The sequence below is a fragment of the Papio anubis genome, chromosome 4 (genome assembly GCF_008728515.1).
Source record: "Papio anubis isolate 15944 chromosome 4, Panubis1.0, whole genome shotgun sequence".
NCBI classification, from domain to species: domain Eukaryota; kingdom Metazoa; phylum Chordata; class Mammalia; order Primates; family Cercopithecidae; genus Papio; species Papio anubis.
In genome coordinates, this window is record NC_044979.1 from 30,022,780 (window position 1) to 30,050,594 (window position 27,815).

Sequence of the window (27,815 nt, forward strand, 5' to 3'; positions counted from 1 at the left end):
TTTGGGAACCAGTTCTGGGAGAAGACTCAGGGTTTCTGTATTCAGCATTCAATATGACTTGGTCACTTAATTCCCTCATTTTCAGCGTTTTCAGTCTGGCATATCTGTTCACAACTCTGCCGGAAGTTTCCCCAGTCCAGATACCTTCTATCTTACCTTCTCCAGAGGAAAATCCTCCAGACTCTTGTGATATGAGAAAGACTGTTGTCCAGTGGTTTGGAGTTAGGGAAGAGGTCTAGGGACCTAACTGTGTTTCAGCTCAGTCCCTACTTTAGCAACCTTTCCCGCAGTTCTAGAGATATCTTGGAATGCCATTTTCTGTGCCTTCTGAGAGCCTTGCAATGTAAATCAAGTTGGCTCTCAGTTTTCCCCACTGCCAGTTTGGGATGTCTTTTTCCTCGGGGCTGGTAAGTCAGTAACTGCATGACTGCCTACCATCCTGTCTCAAAAATACTATTGCTATTGTCTCCTTTCCTGGTCTTTGCATCCTTGTAGGTTTATCTCTTGATTTGAAAATGTCTTTACTGAAGTTTTAGTGGGGTTTTGGGAGGGAGTGAAATTAGATATATGCATTCAATTACCATCTTAACCCAGAACCCTTACTTCCTTTTCTAATATATTTTAAAAATTATTCCTGGGAATAACCCCACTGGGTCATGGAGGATTGCTATCTTAATGTACTGGGATATGTTTATTTCTGTCTTTCCACGTAGAAATCTTTAAGTGAACATGATTAGCAGGAAATGGGCTTTTCTATGAGGAGGATTCAAAGAAAATGTCTCCAGTAGGATAACTTTTATTAAGCATATGAGAGAAAATTAGAGGCTGAATCCCAGTTTGCAGCCTCTGGGCAACTCCTAATGGACTTCGGGGTGGGGGCAGGGTATGATAACCCCTGGGGGTGCATCTGGAGATGTCCTTTGCAATGCTTTGTTAAGGGACCTGGAATAAATCTCAGACTTTATCATTGATGACCCTGAGAGTAGCTCAGTTGGTGGCCTGATTTGATTTTACATCAATTGGCAGGGCTCTGTGATAAGCAAGATGCCTTTCTGAAATGTAACCCATTGCCCACATGGACCCCAGAACCATTCATCATTATTCACTTATCAAATAGCCATGGACCATGTCCACAAAGTGCTAAGCTAGCTCTCAATTACTGAGACAGAATCTGCCCTACGTAACTCTTTAAGCAACACCAGCGCCCGCTACCACCTGCCGTCCCCCACCCTGCAATTCCCACAACCTTCCAGAGAAGAAGAGAGGGGATATAGATGGAAAGGGAATTCAGGGTCATATACAAGGCTATAACATGGTGACAATAATTTTTCTCTCTCTGTGGCTTGTGATGATGAATAAGTAAGGAGACTCTTATAAAGCACCCACTATCATTCCTGGCACACAGTTGGAGGTTTAGATTTTGAGGGAAAGTTTTAAATGGTGCAGGGAGCCAGAAGTGTTTCATGTTCTGATACTTTTAAATTACTAGCATTGTGAGAAGAAAACACGAAGGGATTTAGAGACTCAAAACCACATAAATGAGTCAGTACTACTTAAATTAGTCACTACTACAGCTTAACGGGGTCCATGAAGTATACATAGTGACTGCTCAGTTTTCTTGGTCATCTTCAACATGTGTCAGCTTTTGCCTGAGCTCTCGTACTTTCTGTGAAGGGCAAGTTTTGTTTATTTTGAGTAGGTCTGTTTTGTTGCCCAGGGCTGGAGGTAGTAAAAGATCACAGTCACGCAACCTCCACCTAAGGTTCGGCATCGAATTTAGGGCTTCCAATAGCGACCATAGGTGTTTGCCACTAGATCGCCGATCATTGCCCAAGTGATTTTTCTTCCTTCTTCCTTTTTCCTTCCTTTTCCCTCCTCCTCCTCCTTCCTTGCCTTTTCTTTTTCTTTTTCTGTTTTTCTTTTTCTTTTGTTTGTTGTTGTTGTTTATTTTTATTTATCTATATAGGTAGGGAGAGTCTTGAATCCCGGGGCTCAAACAATCATCCTGCCTCAGTCTCCCAAAGTGTTGGAATTACAGGCGTGAACTACTGAGCCCAGGCTTTGATTGTACTGTTCTCCCCACATCTTTTACTAGAAACCAGTTGTAATCCACTTCTCACAAGCAGCTTAGCTCACCATTCTTTCTGGCAACCATTTCTGAAACAGTATTTTTGAGAGATCCGTTTTAGCGAAAAGACACGTCGCACAGGGAATGGCGTTTGACAGTTCACCTGTGAAGTGTTGGAGGCACTGCTGTGTAGCAGTGCAACTGTTGAAAACCACCTGGTAGTGCAGAGGGCCGGCAGGGAGACGGTTCCAGTTTCTACCAAGCTGTGCAATCTTGGGCAAATGAGATCATTTTCTGTGTCTTCATTTAACTATCTGCAAAGTGCGGACATACACAGGGTTGCGGTGAGGACTCATGAGATAAAGGAAGTAGAAGTGCCCATTGTACTTCTACTTAGCAAACGGTGGGGCTCTTATCGCCCAGGGTGCCATGCTGGGCAGGCTGCCATGTGTGCATGTGTGTGCGCTCACCCTCCGGCCTGCGAGTGTGTTTCCTGGCCAAGGCGCGCGTGTGGATGTGTGTGCTGGGCCGCCCTGGGAGTGTGTGATTGCCCTCGCCAGGCTCACAGTGAGGAGCCCGCCGTGGTTGATTGACAGCGCTGGGTGAATGAGCGCGCGTGTAGGCGCCCGACACCGAGGTGGCCGCGGCTCCGCGCTGCTGTGCGCGCCTGCCTGCCCGCCCGCCCGGGTGTGGGGGGACAGCGGGAGGAGGGTTGGGTGGGAGGAGGAGGAGGAGGAGGAGGAGGAGGAGGAGGAGGAGGAGGAGGAGGGAGGGCGCGGGAGCAAGGGCGGGCAGGAGGGAGGGCCGTCAGAGCGGGCTGCCGCGGAGCCCCGGCGCTGGCGGCTTCGCGGGGCAGCGAGGCTGGGAGCCAGGAGGCGGCGCCGCGGGGAGGGAGCGCGGAGTGCGGAGCGCGGGGCCGGGCCGCCTGCCTGGTGAGAGCGCTGCGGGCCGCGGGCCGGGCCAGGGGCGGATCAGGGGCAGCGGGGCGGCGAGGCTGCGGTCTCTGGACTAGGCGAGGGGGCGCCGGGAGCCGGGGGTCCGGATCTTCAGTCGGAGCGCTGGGCACAGCAGAGAGAAGCGGTGAGACACCACGGAGCGTTGCCCAGCTGGGCGCCAGGGCCACCATGACCACCCCTTTTCCGGGACTCGGCGAGGAGACCTGCCAGCGGGAGGGACCCCGGGGAGCAGGGCGGCCGGTTCAGGCTGGGGGTGTGTGTGTGTGTGCGTGTGCGCGCGCGTGTGTGCATGTGTGCCTGCGAGGGGTGGTGGGCGTGTACGAGTGTGGGGGTATGGCGGTGTGTGGCATGTGTCTGTGTGTAGGGGGTGTGCATCTCTCTGTACAGTACATGCCGTGTGTGTGTGTGTGTGTGTGTGTGAGAGAGAGAGAGAGAGACAGGGGAGGCCGGGAGGTCACAGAGCTTGGGTCTGAACCCATGCAGGAAGGAGAGGGGCTTGGCAGGACGGAGTGTGTGCGTGTGTGTGTGTGTGTGTGTGTGTATGTGTGTGTGTGCAGGGGCAGGGGTGTGTGAAGGGTGAGTGTGTCACGGGCGCTAGGTGTGGCTATGTGTGTGATGTAAGGGTGCCGGGTGCACGTGTGTCCCTGGCTCACCCTCCCTTCCCCCACCAGATGTGTGCGCATGGAGGAGAGAGTTCTGGGGAGGGGGTAGGAGTCCGCCGCAGCTGCCTGCCATTCACCCAGCTTGCCTGCCTGGCGTTCTCCTCCAGGAAGCCAGAGATCGCCAAGCTGTCCCTACCCCGAATACTTCTAGGGTCCTGGGGAAGGGAACAGGCCCAGACCCAGGAAAGGGGAGGGGCTGGAGGGAAAGTGCTTCTGCCAGATTGGGAACCTTGTTTCTCTGGCCAGAGGCTGGGCGGCCTTCAGACTGGGCCAGATCACTCAGCGCCGGCTTCACCCCTCCCGAGGCCCTGTGCCCCCTGGGGTCTGAGAGTGAGAGTGCCAGCACTTCTGGTTGGGGCAGGAGGTGGGGGTTGGAATAGGCAAGACATCGGAGGGGCTTGCTTGTTCACAGTTACATGCCCAGAAGGGTGTTTGGCACATGGTAAGCCTCCGTAAATACTTGAGGCTCAGCAGACGGAAGGAAGGGAGGAATCCACATCTGGAAGCCCAAGTCCATCCCTTTTACTACTGGTTAAGGATGAGGGTCCCTGGTTGCAGTCAGACCCCAGTTTCTGCATGAGCAGATGGGGAAGGAGGAACCCCCAGGCAGGGATTTGTGCTGGGGCCTGAAGGTACAGGAAGGGCCCAGCAAGAAGAGCCAGAGCCATGGGCAGGACACTTTGCATCCTACCCGCACTACCTGCTTCTCTGAGATCAGAAGCCTCTCTCTGGGGAACCCCATCCTGGGAAAGGGAAGAGGGTGGCCACAGCCAGGGCTCACAGGGCCTCTCCTCTCTCCAGGACCTTCCTGCTCAAAAGGTGCTGAAGAACTGAGTCCCTGCCCACCAAGGCCACCCAAAGCCAGGTGGGGCCATGGCCAGGCATGGCTGTCTAGGGCTGGGACTGTTCTGCTGCGTCCTGTTTGCTGCTACTGTGGGCCCCCAGCCCGCCTCCTCCATCCCAGGTGCCCCTGTCACCACTTTGACCCCCCCACCTCAAAGTGAGGCCTCTATGCTGTCTCTCAACCTGGGACTTAACTTCAAATTCCATCTTCGGGGACCTGCTGCTGTCTGGGGGAGCCCTGTCACAGAGACCCAGCCACTCTCTCTTGGGCCAGGCCAGGAGCCAGCGGAAGAGGTGGCCAGTGGGCTGAGGACTGACCCCCTTTGGGAACTGCTGGTGGGCTCCCCGGGGAACTCTCTCACTGAATGGGGCTCCGCTGAAGGCGGCTCAAAGCCCCAGGCCTCCTCCCTGCTCCCGGAGTCCACATCCCGGCGCTCTGGGCCCAGCGACTGGACCACTGCCCCCTATCAGACCAGGAGGAACACTGTGACCTGGGACACTGCTCTGACTGCAACAGCACTTCCATCCAGTGTTCCCAAGCCCCACCAGAATGAGCTGGAGCTGAAGTTTGACATGGCCCTGAGAGCAGGTGCAGCCCCCACACTTGGGCATCGAACGCTGCCCCTGTTGCCCAGCCTGCGGGCCAGCCTGGCAGAGATTGCTGGGCGCCTGGGACCCTTTGGTGAGTAACCACCCCATCCCAAGGAAAGCCCCTGCTGGGCACCCCTGGCAGGTAGGAGGCAGCTTCAGCCTGGGCTTCTTTTGCAGGATTCTTTGGTACTACTCTGTCCCCACTCCGGAACTTCTCTGGCCTGAGCCCCCCAGGTGAAACTACATCCACAAGCTCTGCCTCTGGAGTTTCAGGTTCTCTGGGTGAGTTTATTTCATTGCAGTAAACAATCGTGGAACACCTCTACGTGCCAAGCACTGTGCTAGGGGCCTAACAAGTACCTTTCTTTTTTTACTCTCTTGTATTGCTTCTTCCAGGCCCTAGGATATGGGCTACTACTTCCACAGAAGGAGTATTCTCTTTGCCATGCTGAATCTGGTTTGCTCTTTGTAGCTTAGCTCATGGTGTACATAAGCTTAGCATGTGGCTAAATTCCTGGGACAGTGACTTCCTTAGGATACACTCTGGGAAAGGACATAATTTTCTCCAAACTCCCAGAGGCAAGGCTGGTTGGTGGGGTGGCACTCAAGCCCCATGTGCTCCCTTTGCAGGGTTCCTTGGCACCACTCTGTCCCCGCCCCCATACTCCCTGGAGAGGAAGCTCTCCAGCCCAAGTCCTCTGGACCCAGCTGCTTCCCTAAGTTTTGCCTCGATTGCAACAACTTCATTAGGTAAGTATCCAATTCATTTGAACTTGACAATTATTTATTGAGCACTTACTACATGCTAGTCACTCATCAGTGTTCTGGAACCCTTTTATTTCATTGCCATCATAATCATAATCATCATTCTTTTCATCATCACCATGGAGATATATATGAATGGTCTGAGAGCAAGTATTGCTGAAGAAAGTCCCACACAGAGTTAAGTAATGGTCCCCTGAGAGTTTTGCAATGAGAGGCACAGCAGGATGTAGACAGATGTATTAGGGACAGACACAGGAACTTCTTCATGATTTCCACAGCCCTGGCACTAACCCCATCCTCCACTCCAATCTGCCTGACCTGACTCCCCACCAACCTTGGGGCTCTTTCCTTTGCCGTCTGATCTGACATGACATGCTGTCAGATATGGGCAGAGCTGGGTCTCTCATTGGGAAGACACTGAGGAGGAGACCTTGAGCAGGCAGATGCCACCTTGGTTCAAGGGAGCCTTTCAGAACATGCACATAGACAAGCTGGTGGTACAGAGGAAAGACCACAGGCTCAGGAATCTTGAGACCTGGCTTTCCAATTTATTTATTTATTTATTTATTTATTTATTTATTTATTTACTTACTTACTTACTTACTTACTTACTAGCTAGTGACTTTGGGCACGTTATTTAACCTCTCTGAACCTAAATTTTCTCATAGACCCAGGGTTTAATAATAGTACTTGCTAGTTATTGCAAAGCTCTTAGCATGATGCTGAGAGGCTCATTAAATAGTAGCTATTAACCTTGCTTCTCTCTGCATCCCAAATCCACTTCCAGACCCTACCTCTCAGAAACCTCAGCCTTGGCCCCAGGCAGTGGTGGGACAACACAACCCACACAGCAGAGGGCACAGGTGCTGGAGGAGAGGTTCTGGTGGATGAGGCAGGGAGTCATGCAGAGGGACTGAGGGGCTTTCAGGCCCAGCTTTGCTCTGCAAAAGGTTTACTGCGGCTGTGAAACTTCTCAGTCACCCCACACTAGGCTCAGCAGTGGAAACCACTGGTCTCCCCAGCTTCTTCCAGCTCCAGACTTAACCCATGACCTGGTTCTCTGGCTCACTCCAGCCACAGTCACTGCACTCCTTTGGATGGTGGGTGAGGGGCCTGCTATGCCCCTGTTCAGCCTAGCGTGCAGCAGGGGCAGGATGTGATTGGGGGTGGGGGGCAGGTTCTGTGCCTCAGGGGAAGGATGCTGGCTGGCAGTCTGTCGGCCTTGGTGACAGCGCTGGCCAGGCAGGTTTAATGAGTCTGGACAGTATCAGAAGCAGTGCAGCCGGGCAGGCTGGCGGCCCCACCTCATTCTCCCTCCTCCCTGGTAGCTGCAGGAACCCAGCCTCTGATACTGCACCTCTGAGTAAACCCAGGAGAGCTACAGGCCTCCTGGAGAGAATGCCAATGGGCCTTGCTCTGACCAACTGTGTGTGTGTGTGTGTGTGTGTGTGTGTGTGTAGTTGTATCAAGCAGTTACCATACAAAGGGAGTCTCTCTGTGTTGCCTCTAGAATCTTTCTAACCTAGGTGCAACTAACCTTTGACTCCTAGGCCCTCCTTGCATTAGGTCCCCTTCACCTTGGACAGAGCCTATATTCAGCCCATACACACCAGAACAGTTATCCAGTTAATCAGTGTGCGACTTTCATACTGGTTAATCAGTGCCCACCTCCCTTAGTCCACAGAGGGTTCCCCTCCACTCCCTGACCACTCTGGCTCGTGTCAGTTCTGATTGGCTGGCACCCATGCCAACTCAGTTGCTAAATATTTTGAGTGCCACCCCTACAAAGTGTAACCACTCTCCATGATCCTGGAGGTGGGGGTGGGGAGAGGGGTGGGGCCAGGCCACTAAATGGGCTGTAGCTTCCAGCATCCAGAGTGGAGACATGATTCCCAGCCCTTTGATCTGGGCAGCTGGTGGATAATCAGGCCTGACTTTTCCATGAATCAAACTGTTCCCTCCCACAATTCCTCCCCAGCCAGCTCCTGCCTCACCAGTTATTCACACTGATATCTCCTCTCCTCCCTCATCACTGAGGTCAAGAGGGCCCACAGGGCCAGAATGGGACCTCCCAGTAGAGGAGGCTTGCTCAGGAGAGGGATCCTGGGAAGGGAAGACCAGAGATGACTATCTTCTGGACTCTTTTGGGGAAAACTGAAGGCTGTTTCTGGAGAAGCCTCCAATGGGGAGATGAGAGATGAGGTCAAGTGGGCCCTACAAAGGCAGAAGCCAGGTTTTTTTTTTCACCCGTCTCCATTCACACCTGGACCAGTGTGGGGCATGCAGAGCATGCTCTGACCCCTGGGATCAGTGTTCCTACTTCAGAACTCCTTTTATGACCCTTGAGCCATCCCTGTACTTTGCCTATTATCTGGTTTTTATTCCTTTTCTGGATTTATTTTATTTTATTTTTATTTTTTATTTATTTTTATTTTTTATTTTTTTTGAGATGGAGTCTTGCTCTGTCGCCTAGGCTGGAGTGCAGTGGTGTGATCTCGGCTCACTGCAACCTCCGGGTTCAAACGATTCTCCTGCCTCAGCCTCCTGAGTATCTGGGATTACAGGCGCGCACCACCATGCCCGGCTAATTTTTTTTATTTTTAGTAGACACGGGGTTTCACCATGTTGGCCAGGCTGATCTCGAACTCCTGACCTTGCAATCTGCCTGCGTCGACCTCCCAAAGTGCTAGGATTACAGGCATGAGCCACCATGCCCAGCCTGGATTCTTATGAATGTTGAAATTTGCTGTAGTTGCCATAGAGCTTAGGTATAGAGATGAGAAATAAGGTTTCGTGTGGCCCATGGGTGAGAAGTAAAGATGGAAGAGAGTGAATTGGAGCCAACCTCTGACAGCTGCACTTATCTGTACAGTGAACAAAGAGGGTGTGGTGAGGGGGTGACAGGCTGGAGCAGACTGTGGGCTCCCAGGTCATGTTTTCCTGCCCCTCTGCAGAGCCCACAGAGGCCAAAGAGAGATGGAGCAAACCTAATCACTTTGCAGAGGAAGTGGGTTGGGCAAGAGCATCTGAAGGGACCAAAGAATGAGGGGTGAGGTGGTGTGTGCATTTGATCCTGCCATTGCCAGACCTATGCCACCTGATCAGCAAGCTCTCCATTCCCAGCTAAGTAGTTTCTCATTTAATTGATGACTGGTGTCTTTATTAGTGTTAAGGGGTGAGTAGGCCATCAGAAAGGTATTATTTGGCTGGGCATGGTGGCTCACGCCTGTAATCCCAGCACTTTGGGAGGCCAAGGCAGGTGGATCACAAAGTCAGGAGTTTGAGACCAGCCTGGCCAATATGGTGAAACTCCGTCTCTACTAAAAATACAAAAATTAGCTAGGCACGGTGGCACGCACCTGTGATCCCAGCTACTTGGGAGGCTGAGACAGGAGAATCACTTGAACCCGGGAGGTGGAGGTTGCAGTCAGCCGAGATCATGCCACTGCACTCCAGCTTGGGTGATGAAGCAAGACCGTTTCTCAAAAACAAACAAACAAACAAACAAAACAAAGGTATTATTTAAACAGAGTTCATAAAGTGAGACAATGTGTTGATGTTCACTATTTGACTAATTGTTGTCTTTCTAAGCAAGTTTAGGACTTTGAAAGGCTTTGAAAACAGACTGCAGCCATTAGTTAGTTGAATTAAGAACCTGTTTGAGACCAGAGGTAGTCACAGTGACATACACACAAACAGATGATGGATCAGTGATGAACATTAGCTGATGATCATGATAACGACACAATCTTGATTGAGGGATCATGATGCACCAGGTTCTCTGAGAGTTTTACACACATTGTCTCATTTTTTTCACAACAGTCCTATGCAGTAGGTACTCTTACTCATTTCAGATTTGAGGACATGATGGACTGGGAACCAGGGTGCATGCTGCCACTTGCGGTTGGCAGTGAGCTGTGTATATTTAATGTTTTGGCTGCTTCCTTTCTGCCCTCCCCAGTTGTCCAATTGCATCATCCCTTTCCTTCTCTCAGAGCCACCTCTCAGCCCCCTCACTCCTTCCTTTTACTTGTTCTCAGAACTCTTGTGTTTTTTGTTTATCTTTTATATATTTATTATTTTAAGAACTGGTGTGTGTGTGTGTGTGTGTGTGTGTTTTGTTTTTGGTTTTGGTTTTTTGGGTTTTTTTTTTTTGAGCCAGAGTCTCACTCTGTCACCTAGGATGGAGTGCAGAGGCACGATCTCCACTCACTGCAACCTCCGCCTCCCCGGTTCAAGAGATTCTCCTGCCTCGGCCTCCAGAGTAGCTGGGATTACAGACGCATGCCACCACGCCTGGCTAATTTTTGTATTTTTAGTAAAGACGGGGTTTTGCCCTGTTGACCAGGCTAGTCTCAAACTCCTGACCTCAGGTGATCTGCCTACCATGACCTCCCAAAATGCTGGGATTACAGGCATGAGCCACCACGCCCGGCCTAGAACTGTTATGTTTTGAGTGTCCCCTGCATGAGTTGGCCCTGCCTGTGGCTGGGGGTGCTCCTGGGGTCTTCCTGTGTTGTCCAGTTGGGGCATGGCCAAGGCAGGGCCAGGCAGTTGGGTGATTGTCAGACACCCTGCCCTCACATTCTACATCTGTCTTTTGTCCCCCTACCCGTCCCTGCCAGGCTGTCTACATCCTTCACCACCACCCTTTCTTCTTCCACCCTTGCCTATGGCTGCGGTCCTGCTGAATCTGTAGGTGAGGGCAGGCAGAGGTTCAGATTCCAGCATCTTCCCTTGCTGCCTGGCCCTGGGGAGAATCCTTGAGTCTAACTCTACCCAACTCCTCTCTTGCTCCAGAAGAGTAGAATTAAGGATCTTACTCCTTACCCTCTCTTAGTTGACTTCCCTTTTTCCAAGGGATATGGGAAGGCATTAGAGCACAGGATGGGGCTAGGGACCCAAGATAGGAAACCCCAGAGCAACTGAGGGGCTCACTTACTCAGATGGCATTTTATCCCACTGTGATGTCCCCAAGAGTTCCTCCCTGGGAGTTCCTAAGGGCACCTTTTGAGACCAGGGGGAGTCCATCTCAATGTCACCTTCTGTACAGTGTGGGGAGAAGCATGGAGGCATCTATATTAAGAAACTTAGACCAGTGGCTCTGTGGATGAGGCAGGATACGGGTCACAGCCATGGATAGGCTAAGGCTTGGGGTGTAGCAGGCAGGAAGGCCAATGAATGAGGAGAAATGATGTTTTCCTCAGAGTGCTGAGACAGCAGTATCTTACCTCTCCCCTGCTGAATGTGTGTGTGTGCGTGCAAGTGTGTGTGTGTGTATGCACATATGTGGGCTTTTCCTTGAGATGGAGACAAGGTGGGGGAGTAGTTGAAAAAGGGCAGGGGAAGCTCCTCCTAGCACTAAGTTGGGGGTTGGGAGTCAGGGGTGCAGAACAAGAGATAAGCACACTAATGTTAGAAAGAGGCTTTGGAATCACAGAAAGGGGCTCAGACTGATGTTCAGACCTGGGTTCTAGGTGCAGCTCTGCCCATTTGTGACCTTAGGCAGATCACTTTGACTCTCAGAAGAGCTTCAGTATCTTCATCTGGCAAGTACAGGGATTCATTTAGTCAATGAATATCTGCTAAATTCCAACTGTGTGACAGAAACTAATTTAAGTATGGAGATTCAGATGTGAGCAAAGAAACAAAAATCCCTGTTCTCATGAAACTTCCTTGGAGAGGGTGTGTAAGGTTCCTTGTAGTTGTAAAGTTCTGTGACTTCAAAGAAAAACTCTTTAGTAGAATCACAAACGAGTCAAGCAGGGAGCTGGGGGGTCGAGGCAGAGGGGGAGAAGCAGGAGGAGGAAGAGGGGAAGGATGACAGCTGAAACTCCAGCGAAGACATTGAATAGGGGAACGGTGGAGGGAAAGGTGACAGGCCAAGAGGTGGGGTGAGTCTCATATGTAAGACAAGTGTGTCCTGAATATGTTAGGGGACTCTGACTGGCATTCAGGCTACTGCCTGCGGGGTGGGCAGGGGCAGGGCTGCATGATTGCCTCAGTCAAACCTTCTTTGCCCACAGACCCCACAGTCCCCACCTCTGGCCCAGATGACCTCTCTTCTTCTGCCAGCCTCGGGAACCCTTCGGGGCAGCCAGAGTGTGGGCCAGGGCCCTGCAGCGCGGGAGAATTGCCTGAACGCGAGGGACAGCCTCCTGAGGCCCCGAGGCCCCTCTTTTTCCTGACCCTGGATGCCAATTGGGCAGAGGCCAGGGCTCGCTGGGGGCTGGCCTGGGAGGCCCACGTGTATGGGGTAGGCGCGCTCTTCGGCCTGGTTGCCCTGCTGGCGCTGCTGGCTCTGGCCCTCTTGCCCTGGCGCTGCCCGCCCGGCGCCCCCTGCCTGGCGCTGCTGGACCTGCTGCTGCTGTCAGCCGGGACCACGCGGGCCTTCCCGCTCTTCTACGACGCCTATGGGCACAGGGATCGACTGCCCACGCTCGCCTGGCTGCTGCTGCAGGACCTTCCGCTGCCCTGTCTGGCTGCCGGCCTGGGGCTGGCCTGCCTGCTGCTGTCCCGGCCGCGCCCGCCGCGGTGCCCCGCCGGCCTGGCTGCACTGCTGCTCCTGGGGCTGGGGCTGGCGGCCGCCGCCGCCCTCGGGAGCGCCGCTCATCGCCCGCTGCGGCCCCTGCGGCTCGCCTCGCGCGGGCTGCACGCCTTCCTCGCCGCCTTCCTTTCGGGGCTGCTGCTGGCGCTCTCCTGCTGGGGCGGGCGGCGGCGGCGGGCCGGGGCTCCCCTAGGGGGGTCGGGCTTCAAGGGTGCCACACCCCTGCCGCAGGCGCGCAGCCCCTTTGCCCCGCGGGAGTCCTGGCGGCGCGCGGCGCGCACTGCCCCGGTGGCAGGCACCTTCGGGCTGCTGAGCGGAGCCCTGCAGGGCTATGAGGTGCTGCACGCCCTGGGCTACGGCGGCCAACCAGGCCTGGAAGGGCCCTGGCCCTGGTGGGCCTTCCAGCTAGGCCTGCGCCTGGGCGAGGTGGGCGTCGCGCTCCCGTTGGCGCTGCTGGGCCTCTACCCGGCACTTTGCAGTCCCCGCGTGCCGGCGCGCTGCTGGGCCAAGCTCTTTCGCTTGTCCCCGGGCCACGCGGCCCCGCTGCTGCCGGGAGGCTGGGTCACTGGGCCCCCGGACAAGGAGCCCCTGGGGAGCGCCATCGCGCGCGGCGACGCGGAGCTGCTGCAGCTATGCGCGCTGGCAGAGCCAGGCCCCGACCTCCTACTCCAGGGCGGAGGTTGCCGGGGCTTCGAAGGCGCGGCGGCCAACCCGGCCCCGTCCCCTGCCTCCTCTCCCTGCAGCGATTACACCGTGGACTTCCACCCGCCCTCCCCAATCAACCTGCGGCGCAGCATCGAGGAGGCCCTCTGCAGCGAGGCCCTGCTCGCGCCTGGCCTCTTCCAGGGCCCTGCCTTCGAGGACGCCCTGCCTGGGCTCGGCCTCTACCGCACCGCCTCGCTGGGGACGAAGACCGGGGGCGGGCCCAGTGAGAGATCAGGGGAGGCCCCTGGCTCCCCTGCGCCTGCGGAGCTCCCCTCCCCCGGGGCTTGGCCCGCAGGCAGCAGCGCCTCATCTGGCTCGTTGTGCGGACTCTCGCGGGACAGCTCGTCCATGCTGCTGTGTTCCAGCCCCGACCGGCCCCCGCGCTGCCCTCTGGTCTGCGTCCTCAGTCCCCCGCGGCCCTCAGGAAGCAGCCCCAGCCTCCCGGCCTCAGGATCCTACCAGGCCCTGTCCCCACCCTCTCGCGACTCCCCAGAGCCTGCTTCTGAGCTGCAGGCCGAGGAGGCCTTGCTGCAGGAGCAGTTCCTGGACGCCTGCCGACAGATTGACGAGCTGAGCGTGGGCAGCGACACCATAGACCTGTGAAGAGGTGGCCACCTTGCTACCCTGCGACACACCCCTTTCTGGAGCCTGCCCTGCCCGAGACCTGCACACTGTAACCCTTCCCCAGCCCTGCCTGGCTAAGATACCTCTCCAGATTCCTTCCCCATCCAGGGGTCCCTGGGTGGGTGGGTCAGCAGCCAGGCTCTATTGATTGGGAATCAGTGCCACCTTCTCTGGAGCCCTGGGTGCTGATGCCCTCAGCTGCAATTCTAGGCTGGCAGGGGTCCCATTTTCCTTGGCATTCACCAGCAATAAAGCTCCAAGGTGCTCCACTCCTGACCACCACTCCCCACTCTGGTGCTGAGTGAGAGGGGCTGTCCTCAGAGGACCCTGGGACCTGCCTCAGGCCCCCTACCCACCTCTGCCATGCCTAGGAATCCTACCCCTGTGTGAGTGGGACTCCCTGTCCTCCATGTGACACCCACAGGGGCCCATGACCCATCTAGGAGACTTTACAGCAGTTGGGTGGGAGGGGAATGCTCTTAAAGTTAATTTATCAATAAAATATTTTCAGAAGAGCAAGGTCTGACTTTCTTGGGAAAGCTCGATTGAGCAACAGCACCAGTGATTCCATCACAAGTGGAAGAGAAGCAGCTCTTGGGTGGGGTGGGTCCATTCCAGACCCCAGGGACTTTCATATGAGACCAACGAGTCCTGTCCTGTTTCTGGGATGAGTGAGGTTCCTGGGAGCAGCCCCTCGAAGACTCTTCTGAATCGTTGGGAAGTGGCTTTTCACAGAGATGGAACATGGCCCTGGGAGGTGAGGCAGAAACTCAACCGTCATTGGTGGAAATGCCTGCATTCCTAGGAGTCTGGTCCTGGTACACAATTGACTGGGGACTAGTTAGGAGTCAAGTCCTTCATGGAAATATTGAGACACATGTAAAAGGTCCTGGTCACCTTGAGCTGGGATCCCCGGCAACCTTCCTGCCATATTCCCACAGTTTGGGATTCACAAAGAGGAAACTACCTTTCTACCTTTTAACCCACCAACAGGGGCTCTTCAACCCCCTCCCCCTTCTCCTGAAGAGCTCTCATCTCTAATAGGTGTAGATCCTCCCTGCCCAGCCCAGCCAGCTCCTGTAGCAAAATTTACAGTGCAGAGACCCACAAACACGTCTAACCACCAGGCACTCGGTAATCCCTCCCTTGCCTGGAGCATTTGGCTCTGCGCTCTGTGGTTTGTGTTTGTCACTTGGCTAAAATGCAGTGGTTCCAAGTAGCACAAAAACAGGGTTGTGGATTAAGTTTGAAAACAAAAATCTGACAGTGTTTTGGCAGCTGTCCTGTATATCACAGGGAGACCTGCAGGAGCATACACACTAGGCTCAAAGTGGAAACACAGGAACCTCGTGATTTTTCTTCCAACTTTGCCCATCAGCTCCTGGGGACTGGAGAAGGGAGGCTTGGGAGCCAAGAGGGAAGCAGTCAGGGAAGCCAGGAGAGGGTAGAGCCCTCGGCCAGACCGGCTCCAATGCAGGAGTGGAAGAATTCAAGCACTACTCTCCTTGTAGATGAACATCTGTCTTGGCTGAAAGGAGCATCCAGGGCCTGGGACCTCAGATGGAGGAGGGGAATCAGTTGTTTGGAGGAGAGGGAGAATCATAGTGGGGAAGAGAAATGGGAGGGAGGTGGTGCCGGTGCAGTGGAGGGATGGGACTAGAAGGGTTTTGATTGTGTCTCCTCCATCACCTGGCTCAGCTTGGCTCAGAAATTCTTGCTGTATCCTCACTCTGGGCTGAGGCCCAGAGAACTGCCAACCTCCTAATTACAGGCATTTCTCACTGGTGTCGTAGTGGCTGCAGTGGGCCCAGCTTCCGAGTTGCTTTGTGTCATGTAAGGAGTGTTGCTGCTCTAAGAAACTGGTCCCTTTCTTTCAAACTCACACTTCCATCTGCCGCTCATCTGCCTTTGATCACACTCCGCTCCTCAATGCCATCTCTTCCTCACACTGGTCCTTGCCAGCTCCTCTCTCTCTTGCTCACTTTCCCCATCAAGGGTCCTTAGGTTCATGCACACACTTCCCAAAAGAGCAGTCCAAGTCCCAAATACCCCAGCCAGTCTCTCTATTGGCCTGTCTATTGGTCTCTCTCTCTCTCTTCACACACGCGCGCGCGCACACACACACACACACACTCGTGCACATATGGTCCTTTTCTATGTGGCAGCTCTAAATGGAGTTGGGGGGAGGTAGGAGGGAGTTTAGGGAATACAGCTCGGTGTTCACTAGCTCCAACACTTCTTTGATTTTCCTCAGCAAGGATAACTCAGCCCTTTTACTTCATAAAGAGGCCAAGACTTCGTTTAGAGGACTCTTTCCTTTTGTCTCATGCCTTGTCTCTTACCCAGAGTGGGTTTCCCAGGAGGAATCCAGGTAGAACCTAATGGCTACACCCTTCAGTTCTAAGTCTTGGTATTGTGGAGACTGAAAGGCAAACTCACCTTCATTCATTTATTCATTCATTCGATCTCTTAAAGAACATTTACTGAATGCCTACGATGTACTAGGTTCTGGGAATAGAGAGGTGAACGAGGTAGACACCAGCCATGAATTTATGAAATTGAAAGCCTTTTGGGGGAAGGTAGATGTTAAACAACTAATGACATAAATAATCACAATAGCACAAGTAATTAATTATAGTTGTGACAAGTGCTAAGGCCAAGAACTATTTTGTAAGATAAGAAGGTTTGGCTTGCCAGGCGGAGTGGAGCTAGAGGGATGGGATATGGAAGAGGCTGGCTGAGAACAGCCCAGCCCTCTCTTACTACCTTTCCCAGTTCCTGCACAGTGATGGATGAGGAGGAGGCCAGCAGTTTATTTCCCCTGGAAGCCACATTTCTGGTGTGATGCAGGGTACCACAGCTCCCGCTATTTAATAAAGAATGCTGCGTGTGTCTTGGGTAGATGGATGAGCAAATATTCCTGAGGAAAGAACCATTGCCCGCCCTGATAGAAATGGATTGGAGGGGATGGGGCTGAGAGACAGATCGGGGAACCAGGTCTGAACCTTGGGGAGGGTAGAAAGGGTCAGCTGCACTGTTGTCCTCCCAGAAGAGCGCAGAATCCTGCACTGTGGGTGGCTGCTGCCCCCTGATGGGCATAGAGACGCAGTTTGGTTTGTCCTAAATTAAGGAAGAGTTGGATCAGAACTATTTAAAACTTAGCATTTGTGGAGGGTCTCACAAAGGAATATTGCAACAATCTTCTCAGGATTGTTTTCCTTGTGCAGACTGCAGCCGGGACAGGGAAGGCTTCCCCCTAGCTGGGGTTCTAAAGCTCACAATTTAATCTTTGGGGGTAGAATTTTAATTCCTAAGGTGATAGGAGTGGGCAGGAGGGAAGGAGAAGGAAGAGGGAGGATGTGGAGTACCCAACCAACTTTGTTAGATGACCCATCCCATTGCCTTTGTCTATTTGTTTCTCTTTATCCTGGATAGGATTAACACAGTAGCCTTAAAAATCTGGTTTGTATTTCAAAGCTTCCTTTCCTGTGTAATTTTTTAAAATTTATTTTTAAACTTTTATTGTTGTTTTGAGATGGGGTCTCACTCTGTCACCCAGGCTGCAGTGCAGTGGTGCAATAGCTCATTGCAACCTCCATCTCCCCAGGGTCAAGCGATCCTCCCACCTCAGCCTCAGAGTAGCTGGGACCACAGGCACATGCCACCACACCCAGCTAATATTTTGTATTTTCAGTAGAGACGGAGTTTCATCATGTTTCCCAGGCTGGTCTCGAACTCCTGACCTCAGGTGATCTGCCTGCCTTGGTCTCCCAAAGTGCTGGGTTACAGGCATGAGCCACCACACTGGGCCTACAAGGCTTTTTTTTTTTTTTTTTTTTCCTGACTTTCTGGAGGGCCAAAGAATGATAACATCTGCTTATTGTGAGAGTGTTCTGAGAAAGCCAAACCTTTAGCAGAAAAATGCCTGGGGGAAAGCTTCAACAGACAGGGCCCTTCTCCATCACAGTGCTCTTGCTCACTCCTCTCGTCAAACAAGGGCAATTTTTCAAGAGTGTTAATGGGAAACCACTAGGCATCCACCTTAAGGTCCTATTTTGGCTCCTTTTGGCTTGGTTTTGTTTCCTAATCTTAAAAAATCTTTAAAGGGCTCACATTTTTCTTCAATTACTAATATATATATGTATGTGTGTGTATATATATGTATATATGTGTGTGTGTGTGTGTGTGTGTGTATATATATATATATATTTTTTTTTTCTTTTTTTTCCGAGATGGAGTCTTCCTCTGTTACCCAGGTTGGCGTGCAGTGGTGCGATCTCAGCTCACTGCAACCTGTGCCTCCCGAGTTCAAGCAATTCTCCTGCCTCAGCCTCCTGAGTAGCTGGGATTACAGGCATATGCCACCACACTCGGCTAATTTTTGTAGTTTTAGTAGAGACAGGGTTTCACCATGTTGGTCAGACTGGTCTCAAACCCTTGATCTGATGATCCACCCACCTTGGCCTCCCAAAGTGCTGGGATTACAGGCGTGAGCCACCGCCCCTGACCGTGAGTTGTATTTTTAAAAAATAACTGTGAAGTTTTATTTTAAGTATAGGTTACTTACTTTGCACTAGAGTTTCATAAATCTGATGTTTAGTGTCCCCCAATCTCCACTCCCATCACTATCAACCACTCCCATCGCTATCAACCTGTCATCTAGCCATCCAAAATGTATTGAAAATGAATGGGGGTTGAGGAGATCATGAAACTTAATTTTCACTATAGTGCCTTATAAAAGATACTAAACCTATAAAGTTTTTGAGTTTTCTATCTGCCATGTTACTACCATTTCAAAGTAATGATTTGGCTGGGCTCAGTGGCTCACTCCTATAATCCCAACACTTTGGGATGCCGCGGTGGGAGGATTGGTTGATACCAGGAGTTCAAGACTAGCCTGGGCAACATAGGGAGAACTGTCTGTACAAAAAAATAAATAAATTAGCCAGGCATGGTGGTGCACACTTGTGGTCCTAGCTTCTCAAGAGGCTGAGGTGGCAGTATTGCTTGAGCCCAGGAGATCAAGGCTGCAGTGAGCCGTGATGGCACCACTGCACTCCAAGCTGGGTGACAGAGCAAGAGTCTGTTTTAAAAAAAAAAAAATTTTTTTTAAATGGCCTTGGGTACTTTTTTTTGAGCTAGTTGTTCTGCAAGGTGTAGCTCTCTTGCACCTATTCAGGTTCTGAGCCCAGTAGCATGGCAAACGCTCTCTGTATTCCAGAACCAGGAGCACCCAGATCTCCTGGCCAATTAAGATCTCTCAGCCTTGGGTCTGTCTGATGAGCTGACTTGAGGCAAAGATCTTCTGTTTCTAGGAGGACCTGGGTTCTAGGTCTCTGTGTTTAAATTGGATGTTATGTTTGCTTTGAGTGTGTTCGATGTGGTCTTGTAGTGTGTATGCTGTGATGTATTTGTAAGAATTTTTGGACTAATAGTCTTCCCAGCCAGGTGTGGTGGTTCATGCCTATAATCCTAGCACTTTAGGAGGCTAAGGGGGGCGGGTTACTTGAGCTCAGGAGTTTGAGACCAGCCTGGGCAACATGGTGAAACCCTGTCTCTACAAAAAATACAAAAATTAGCCAAGTGTGGTGGTGCACCTGTAGTTCCAGCTACTCAGGAGGCTGAGGCAGGAGGACTGTTTGAAGCTGGGAGGTCGAGGCTGCAGTAAGCCGAGATCGTGCCAGTGCACTCCAGCCTGGCTGACAAAGTGAGGCCCTGCAAAAAAAAAAAAAAAAAATCTGTTTCCCCCACTAGACTGAAATCTCTATAAGGGCAGGGACCCTGTCTTTTCTTTGCTTACCAATTTTATCCCTAATGCTTGGCTCATGGTTGGAGCTCAGGATATATTTATTGAAAGAATAATTGTGTACGATCTGTGTCTATGTGTATTTTAGTAGCTACAATTTGTTTGTTTGAGGCTGAGGTGACAAACAACTGATGTTCTCTGAAAATGAGAATCGTCCGAATGATGTATATGATATATCTACGTCTACGTCTTTGTGTTCCGGTTGTGTTTTACGCACGTAATCTGGGAGTTTGTGGAGGCACTTCAGAAAATATTAAACACCCAATATATCAGATCCTGAGTTAGGCCCGGGGCAAAAACGACTTCTCCTGCCTGTCCTGCTAACTTTGGGGAGGATCTGGAGGTGAGATTTTTAAAGAGGGTAGAAATTGTTTGTATATTTTTATTTTTTATATTAAGAAAAAAAATTACCTTTTGGAGGCTTTCCAGCAAAAACCAGAAAGCCTGCTAGTCAAATTCTAAAAAAGCTGTAACACTAGGGTAGAAATTATTGATGCCAAGTTTACACAAAAGTAGCGAGGGCGATGCTAGGGCAAGGGGCGGAGCCCCGGCCATTCCGGAACCTTTTATCACCTTCCTGACCATGTTTTCCTCCGATCTCTTTTGAGCAACGAGCACTTCCGGAATCTCTCGGCACGTGAGCTTGGTTGTCCTACCAAAGCCAGCCTCTCGGCTCGCGCGCGCCGGCCTAGTTTGCTCGCGTCCTCACGCGCTTTGGGTTTCCCGGTCTCATGGCCAGCCTGACCTTATTTGTGGGCCGCCTCCCGCCTTCGGCCCGCAGTGAGCAGCTGGAGGAACTGTTCAGTCAGGTGGGGCCGGTGAAGCAGTGCTTCGTGGTGACTGAAAAAGGTAGGGGGCGGGGCGGTCGAGAATAATGCTGGGGTTTCCCGCGAGCGAGGGCACCTTCCCAAACTTCAGGGAGCCGTATCATCCTTTACCCGCCCCGAAGAGAAGGGACTGGGAACTGAGTTTCTTTTCCAAACTGATTCTGCCTTAGATGCGTTCATAGGGGTCGGTTTATGAAGGGCAAATCATTCCCTTAGTTTCTATGGCGCTTTCTGTTGATAATGCGCGCTAAGAATGAAAATAGTTAACTAGAGCATCAGTAAGGCTTATTGAGAGTCACCTGATTGGCAGGTACAGTGATCAGTTTGATACAGGTTATCTCATTTAATTTTCTCAGCAATCTTACCGGATGTAATCTCATTTTACAGACAGGAATTCGGGATTTAGGGGAATTTAGTAACTTTAAGTTTGTACAGCTATTAAGTAGTGGACCCCCAATTTGATCCTTAGACCTGGACATCTTAGCCAGGATGCTATCCACTCGTTCATTCATTTATTCAGCATATACTTAATACCCACTGTGTGCCAGGAAGTGTTGTAGGTCGTGGGGATGCAGCAGTGCACAACACCAAACCAAAAAAATCTTTGATCTTATGTCTTCAAAGTGGGGAAGACAGCCAATAAACAAATAAGCCAACTGTGTAGTGAAAATGATGTCAAATGCTAAGGAGAAAAGCCAGGGAAAAGGGTTAGAAAGGCTATGTGCATGTGTGTAGTGGGGAGAGGGGGTGAAGAGTGGCAGTATAGATAGGGTGGCCAGAGAAGGACGGACTGAGGTGAGAGAGTGAACACATGCCTCTCCAGAGGAAGAGCAATTCAGGAAGAGAAAACAGCAAGCTCAAAGGTACTGAAGCAGAGGTGTGCCTGGTATATTGGAGCAGTGGTTAGGAGGACAGGGTGACTGGAGTGAAGTGAGTGAAGGGAAGAGAATTAGGAGACCAGATCTAGAGTAGCAGATCATGTAAGTTTTTCTTTTTTTTTAGACAAACTCTCTCTCTGTTGCCCTTTCCCCAGGCTAGAGTGCAGTGGCACAATAACTGCAAGCTCCGCCTAGCAGGTTCACACCATTCTCCTGCCTCAGCCTCCCTAGTAGCTAGGGCTGCAGGCGCCCCGCCACCACACCCGCCTAATTTTTTGTATTTTTAGTAAAGACGGGGTTTCACCGTGTTAGCCAGGATGGTCTCGATCTCCTGACCTCGTGATCCGCCCACCTCGGCCTCCCAAAGTGCTGGGATTACAGACATGAGCCACCGCGCCCGTCCGTTTGAGGTTCTTTTTTTTTTTTTTGAGACGGAGTCTCACTCTGTCACCCAGGCTGGAGTGCAGTGGCTGGACGGATCTCAGCTCACTGCAAGCTCCACCTCCCGGGTTTATGCCATTCTCCTGCCTCAGCCTCCCGAGTAGCTGGGACTACAGGCGCCTGCCACCTCACCCAGCTAGTTTTTTGTATTTTTTAGTAGAGACAGGGTTTCACCGTGTTAGCCAGGATGGTCTCGATCTCCTGACCTCGTGATCCGCCCGCCTCGGCCTCCCAAAGTGTCTGGGATTACAGGCATTTATTGCTGATCTATTTTGAGGAGTGACTGCATTATTGTGTTCCGATTTTTGAAGCCACCATACTGTCTTAATCCATTTTCTGTTGCTTATAAGAGAATACCTGAAACTGGGTGCTTTGTAAAGAAAATTTTATTTCTTAAGTTCTGGAGGCTGAGAAGTCCAAAGTCTAGTGGCTATATCTGGTGAGAGACTTCTTGTTGGTGGGGACTCTGCAAAATCCCCAGACAGTGCAGGGTATCATGCAAGGGGGCTGAGCATGCTAATGCGCTTGCTCAGGTCTCTCTTCCTCTGCTTATAAAGCTCCCAGCTCCACTCTCATGATAGCCCATTAATCCATTAACCCATTAATCCATAAATTGATTAATCCATTCCTGAAGACCGAGCCCTCTGATCAGTCACCTCTTAAAGACTCCACCTTTCAGTACTGCTACATTGGGGATTCAGTTTCCAACACATGAAATTTGGGGGACACATTCAAGCCATAGCATATACCTTAACTTTCCTGCCTTCTTTGGTGATGTTTTGTTCTTTATGATGTTGAGTTCTTTGAGGGCCTAATATGTCATGGATTCTCTGTGTTCTTGGGATTATCAAGAGAGGGGGAAGAAGAGGAGCTAACAGCAAAGACACCAAAGTAAAAGAGGAGGAAGGCTAACAGTTTCTAAGCAAAGTGGGGAGCTTATACCCACTGATACCACCCTTGTTTCTCTCCCTCCTGAGACTTTTGGCAAACTGATAGCAAGATGGGTTGGCAGTATATCCTGTAGCTTAGGCTTTGAGGATTTACTCATTTAGTGGTCTTGGCTTGTGGTTCTGTCCTTTTCACGCTGCCCATCCCCTCCCTCCCCGCTCCATTATTCCAGGGAGTAAGGCATGTCGAGGCTTTGGCTATGTCACTTTTTCTATGCTGGAAGATGTTCAGAGGGCCCTCAAGGAGATTACCACCTTTGAAGGTTGCAAGATCAACGTGACTGTTGCTAAGAAAAAACTGAGGAACAAGACAAAGGAAAAGGGGAAAAATGGTGAGTTTCTAGTAATCTAAGGAAGTTTTTCTCTCAGGGTGAGGAGGAGCACTATGAAAATGAAAGAGGGAGGCATGGAGGTAGCTTCTAGAACTTAAAGCTTTTTGCATTTCTTTTTGATCTCCAAAATCATCCAGTGTATCGTGATACTCACTTTAGTTCTTTTGTTGCATCTCAATCTGAAAAATCTGGTATTCCTTGGTATTGCCACACTTAACCCTGTGGTAAATGCCATCTGTCACCAGTAGCTTTTTTTCTGTGATATTCTGGTGTAGAAGTGGGTGATTTTCGAGCCCTTATTCCATTACCTCTTATTTTTTAGAAAACTCAGAGTGCCCAAAGAAGGAGCCGAAGGCTAAAAAAGCCAAAGTGGCAGATAAGAAAGCCAGATTAATTATTCGGAACCTGAGCTTTAAGGTAAGTGAGAGAGAAAATGAACATTGCATGTTTTGAAGGCTTTTAGAACCAAGATGTGATCATTAGTAGAATTCCTCACCAAGATGGTATAATTGGGCTTAATTCCTTCTGGGAATGAACCTTATGCCTGTTGAATTCAGAAAGTGGGCCTATGTAATAAGGGCACTAAGTGTGAAGCTGCTTTCCTTTTTGGGGGAACTACTACTGAAAAAGAAAAGGCAGAAAAAGCTCTCAGACATCTGTCTTTTTGCCTCTTAGATACAAAGTTAAATGTCTTCTATTTAGAAACATTTGATGTCCTGGTCTCAAAAGTAAAAAACGAAGTAAACATATTTGTGTTTTTCATAATTAATGAATTTAGTAGTTGATGTTTTATGTTAATTGCTGTGATTGTATTTCTCTTTTTCTTTCTTCACTTTTGGCTTCAGTGTTCAGAAGAAGACTTGAAGACAGTATTTGCTCAATTTGGAGCTATCCTGGAAGTAAATATCCCTAGGAAACCAGGTACTAATGAACCTTCACTTGGTATGGATTGTATTAGTTAACATATTACCCTTGAACAAATATGTATGATATATATGAAATACCTGGCACAGTGCTTGACAACTAATGAAAACCCAAATAATGCTTTTATTCCCCTTATGATATTTTCCATTGAATCACAATTAGTTTTAGAAGGCGAGTTAGTTCGAGAAAGTGCATTGCTCTCCCCAAGTCCAAGTCAGAGTATACTCAGGAAGGAGATGTAAGCAATTGCTTTGGGGAAGGGGCTGGCCTGCTGGCAAGATTTGGACTGTCTTTTGGGCCTGAATTGCAGTAAATTTCCTTCTTAGTATTCTGGCTACCTCCTGCCGCCTCTCACTTCTTTGTACATTTGCACACAGATGGGAAGATGCGTGGTTTTGCTTTTGTTCAGTTCAAAAACCTCCTAGAAGCAGGTAAAGCTCTCAGAGGCATGAACATGAAAGAGATAAAAGGTAAGCTTTCTATACCCATATCATTGACCCAGATATTTGTGGTGTTTTGGTGAATTAGTATAGTAACCCATTTTCTGCACTTTCAAAAGATGTTTGCGTTATTGAGAGTCTCATTGCTAATATGGTAGCTGTTTAGGTGAAATATTCCTAGAACTTGATCTTAGGGTTAAACTTGAAAGAACCCTTACCAGTGTTCTTTCTTTTATTTGGTAAGAGTGTCCTGGGATTTAAAAATTCCTAGTGAAAAATGTCCCTGAGATAATTGCTGATAGATGCAGGTTGGTATCTAAGTTCCTCCTTGGTTATGATCACTGTTCAGCATCTGTGGGCTATTTATTAAACCGATTGTGACTTATATATTGACTTATAAAGTACTGTGCCTAAAGAAGTTATTGCTGGCCAGGCGCAGTGGCTCACACCTGTAATCCCAGCACTTTTGGAGGCCATGGCAGTTGGGTCACTTGAGGTCCAGAGTTCAAGACCAGCCTGGCCAACATGGCGAAACCCTGTCTCTACTGAAAATACAAAAATTAGCCAGGTGTGGTGGTGCACGCTTGTAATCCCAGCTACTCGAGAGGCTGAGGCAGGAGAATCACTTGAACCTGGAGGTGGAGGTTGCAGTGAGCCAAGATGGCACCACTGCATTCCAGCCTGGGCGACAGAGCAAGACTCTGTCTCAAAAAAAAAAAAAAGTTATTGCCTTAGAGATGTCCTAGCTTCCAAGTAGGGTGCAGATTATTCCAGAATGCCTGTTTTGATTCCTGATAGTCTAAGTGGGAACATAGTTCTAATTCTTTATTTTTTAACTCTATCTTATCCCAGGTGTGGTGGCTATGTAGAAAGGCAAAATTTGTGTTCATTGATTGAAAGGTTAAGGGTTAAAAGGAGTAGGCAGCGACTAGGAGCTTTGTTTAAAGACCAGCATTCCCTGCATTGGCAGTTTCTTTGTCGCCACTGGTTCCATTATTGTCTGTGATGACTAGGGGTCATTTACAAAGGTAGGGATGTTAAAAGGACAGCCTTTCTGATGCCACTTTTCTGTTTGACAGGGCGGACGGTGGCTGTGGATTGGGCTGTGGCAAAGGATAAATATAAAGATACACAGTCTGTTTCTGCTCTAGGTAAGATGTGGTAGTGTCGTGTTAGTAGGGGTGTTGTATAACCTGGGTGAGAGTATTGAAACAACTCCTGTGTTCGTGATAAAAATGTAGGAAAAAGGTCGGTGCGGTGACTCATGCCTGTAATTCCAGCACTTTGGGTGGATCGCTGGCGGTCAGGAGTTCGAGACCAGCCGGGCCAACATGGCAAAACCCCATCTCTACCAAAAATACAAAATTAGCTGGGCATGCTGGTGGGCATCTGTCATCCCAGCTACTTGGGAGGCTGAGGCAGGAGAATCGCTTGAACCTGGGAGGTGGAAGTTGCAGTGAGCTGAGATCACCCTACTGCACTCCAGCCTGGGTGACAAAGCGAGACTCCATCTCAAAAAAAAAAAAAAAAAATGTCAGAATGCTGAGGCAGGAGAATTGCTTGAACCTGGGAGGCAGAGGTTGCAATGAGCTGAGATCACACGATTGCACTCCAACCTGGGCAACAAGAGCAAAACTCCTTTTCAAAAAAAAAAAAAAAAAAAACAAATGTAAGAGAACCTGCTTGTCAGAGTAAGACTATTGTGGAAGATTAACCAAAGGAATGAGACTGGGCTTTCAGGGAAGACTCTGAATTCCTGCTGGTTCAGAAGTGAGTCCAGGTCTGTTTGTCAATTCATATTGTACCATTTGGTCCTCTGGTCCCAAAACCTAGGCTCTTTTGAGTCTAAGCCCCCTCTTGGGAGTGGCTGTGAGTGAGCCTGAGTTCATTGTCCCCTTTACTTGCTGTTCTTTCCAGGCTGTGCATAATAGGAGTGAAGGAACATGAAGAATAGAGAAACTTAAAACTTGAGGTTTAGAAAACCTCAAGGGTCTCAGAGAATAGAATGCACTGTTAAGCCACCAGGGTCTCAGAGAATCGAATGCACTGAGATTAAAGTTCATGGCTTGGCTTTGCCTCCTAGTGAGCATTTTGCTGGCTGTGATGTACAAATGGTAGACTGTTTGGAGAGACTCAGTTGCCACTTCTTTCAGTCTGGGCCAGGTGAACCTTCAGGCTGATGAATGGGACAAACTCTAAAGGAACCTGGGTGATGACAGTTTTGTTTATTTCTGTTTTTGCTTTTTCTTTTCTTTATACTTTCTCCTGTTATATACAGTAAAAAAATATACGAAGTTCTGTAAAACAGACGAAACCAGGAACTTGGAATATTGGTTACTTTTGTTAAAATAACATCGTTTTGGATATTAAATGAATTCCTACTTTCTTTCCCTCCCTGCATAGGTGAGGAAAAGAGCCATGAATCTAAACATCAGGAATCAGTTAAAAAGAAGGGCAGGGAGGAAGAGGATGTGGAAGAGGAAGAAAATGATGATGATGATGATGAAGAAGAAGAAGAAGATGAGGTTGATGATGATGAAGATGAAGATGAAGAGGAGGAGAATATAGAATCAAAGGTGACCAAGCCTGTGCAGATTCAGAAGAGGTAAGCAGTTCAGCTTGTTCTGAGATGGCAGAGGAAGATTAAAGATTGCCTCCGAGAGGAAAACTTCTATCTTTTTCTGCCTGCATCATTGCAGAATTGACATGTGTAATGAAATTGAATAGGCCCTCTGTCAGCCCACATCCTTAGTTCTGATCTGTGCCATTGCAGAGCATTCAAGAGAGCAGCCCCTGCAAAAAGCAGTGAAGATCATTCTGAGGAGGACAGTGACCTGGAGGAAAGCGATAGTATTGGTGATGGAGAGGAACTGGCTCAGAGTGATACCAGCACTGAGGAGCAAGAGGATAAAGGTTCATTTGGATTTTCATAAATCTCTTTAGACTTTACAAAAAGTTACTGAAGTTACGGAAATGAGCATCAGTTCTGCTTAGACCTCTTTTTAAATAGGACTCTAAGGTGTTCTAGCAAATTTATGTTAAAATGCTGAAAAGGAAACCTTTATACTCCTGTCTCGCAAAGGTTTTTTTTGTTGTTTCATTTTTGTTTGTTTTGTTTTTTAAGTGAGTTTTGGAGTGGTGTTTGAGGGTTAACGTTCTTAGGGAATTGAAAACCTAGCTTGATGCTGAGATTCTGCCTCTCTCTCTGGATCATGTAACTTGATTGAATAACCAGATAAACAGCATCTTATACAGATAATATAGATGAAATAGATGATATAACCATCTCAACACCAAGGTAGATTTTAAACAACTCCTTTGAGTTGAGATGGGGATAAAGAACTGTTTCATCAGTTCAGACTACCATTACAAAATACCATAGACTAGGTGGCTTAAACAGCAGAAACTTGTTTTCTCACAGCTCTGGAGACTAGAAGTTCCAGGTGCCAGCTGATTCCA

General features: G+C 49.8%; 2 protein-coding genes and 1 non-coding gene across 5 annotated transcripts in view; 2 read left to right on the top strand and 1 right to left on the bottom strand.

The window, feature by feature from the left end:
* The first annotated feature begins 3,425 nt into the window (after positions 1 to 3,425).
* On the top strand, positions 3,426 to 14,280 carry PRRT4 (proline rich transmembrane protein 4). The gene is made up of 4 exons (XM_031665183.1): positions 3,426 to 5,211; positions 5,298 to 5,402; positions 5,751 to 5,870; positions 11,912 to 14,280. Exons 1-4 carry the CDS (start codon positions 4,560 to 4,562, stop codon positions 13,738 to 13,740), a joined length of 2,706 nt encoding a protein of 901 aa, XP_031521043.1. The 5' UTR covers positions 3,426 to 4,559; the 3' UTR covers positions 13,741 to 14,280.
* Positions 14,281 to 19,983: 5,703 nt separating this feature from the next.
* LOC116274747 lies at positions 19,984 to 20,045 on the bottom strand. Its single transcript, XR_004183525.1, has one exon. It is a non-coding gene; the product is annotated as a U7 small nuclear RNA (small nuclear RNA).
* A 141-nt stretch (positions 20,046 to 20,186) lies between these two features.
* Positions 20,187 to 27,815, top strand: part of RBM28 (RNA binding motif protein 28) — a 55,486-nt gene continuing 47,857 nt past the window's right edge. For all 3 annotated transcript variants that reach the window (XM_009203821.4, XM_031665184.1, XM_003896547.5), the window contains exons 1-8: positions 20,187 to 20,416; positions 22,834 to 22,992; positions 23,315 to 23,409; positions 23,838 to 23,913; positions 24,294 to 24,386; positions 25,436 to 25,507; positions 26,760 to 26,961; positions 27,130 to 27,269. In XM_009203821.4, coding sequence (XP_009202085.1) covers positions 20,299 to 20,416; positions 22,834 to 22,992; positions 23,315 to 23,409; positions 23,838 to 23,913; positions 24,294 to 24,386; positions 25,436 to 25,507; positions 26,760 to 26,961; positions 27,130 to 27,269 — 955 coding nt within the window. In that variant the 5' untranslated portion in view covers positions 20,187 to 20,298. The remainder of the gene's footprint in view (positions 20,417 to 22,833; positions 22,993 to 23,314; positions 23,410 to 23,837; positions 23,914 to 24,293; positions 24,387 to 25,435; positions 25,508 to 26,759; positions 26,962 to 27,129; positions 27,270 to 27,815) is intronic.

Bases quoted from the DNA above. Each gene is read 5' to 3' on its own strand.
- PRRT4 (XM_031665183.1), top strand. From the start codon at position 4,560: ATGGCCAGGCATGGCTGTCTAGGGCTGGGACTGTTCTGCTGCGTCCTG. The intron at 5,212-5,297 runs GTGAGTAACCAC...CTTCTTTTGCAG, and splicing joins TGGGCGCCTGGGACCCTTTG to GATTCTTTGGTACTACTCTG. The intron at 5,871-11,911 runs GTAAGTATCCAA...CTTTGCCCACAG, and splicing joins GATTGCAACAACTTCATTAG to ACCCCACAGTCCCCACCTCT.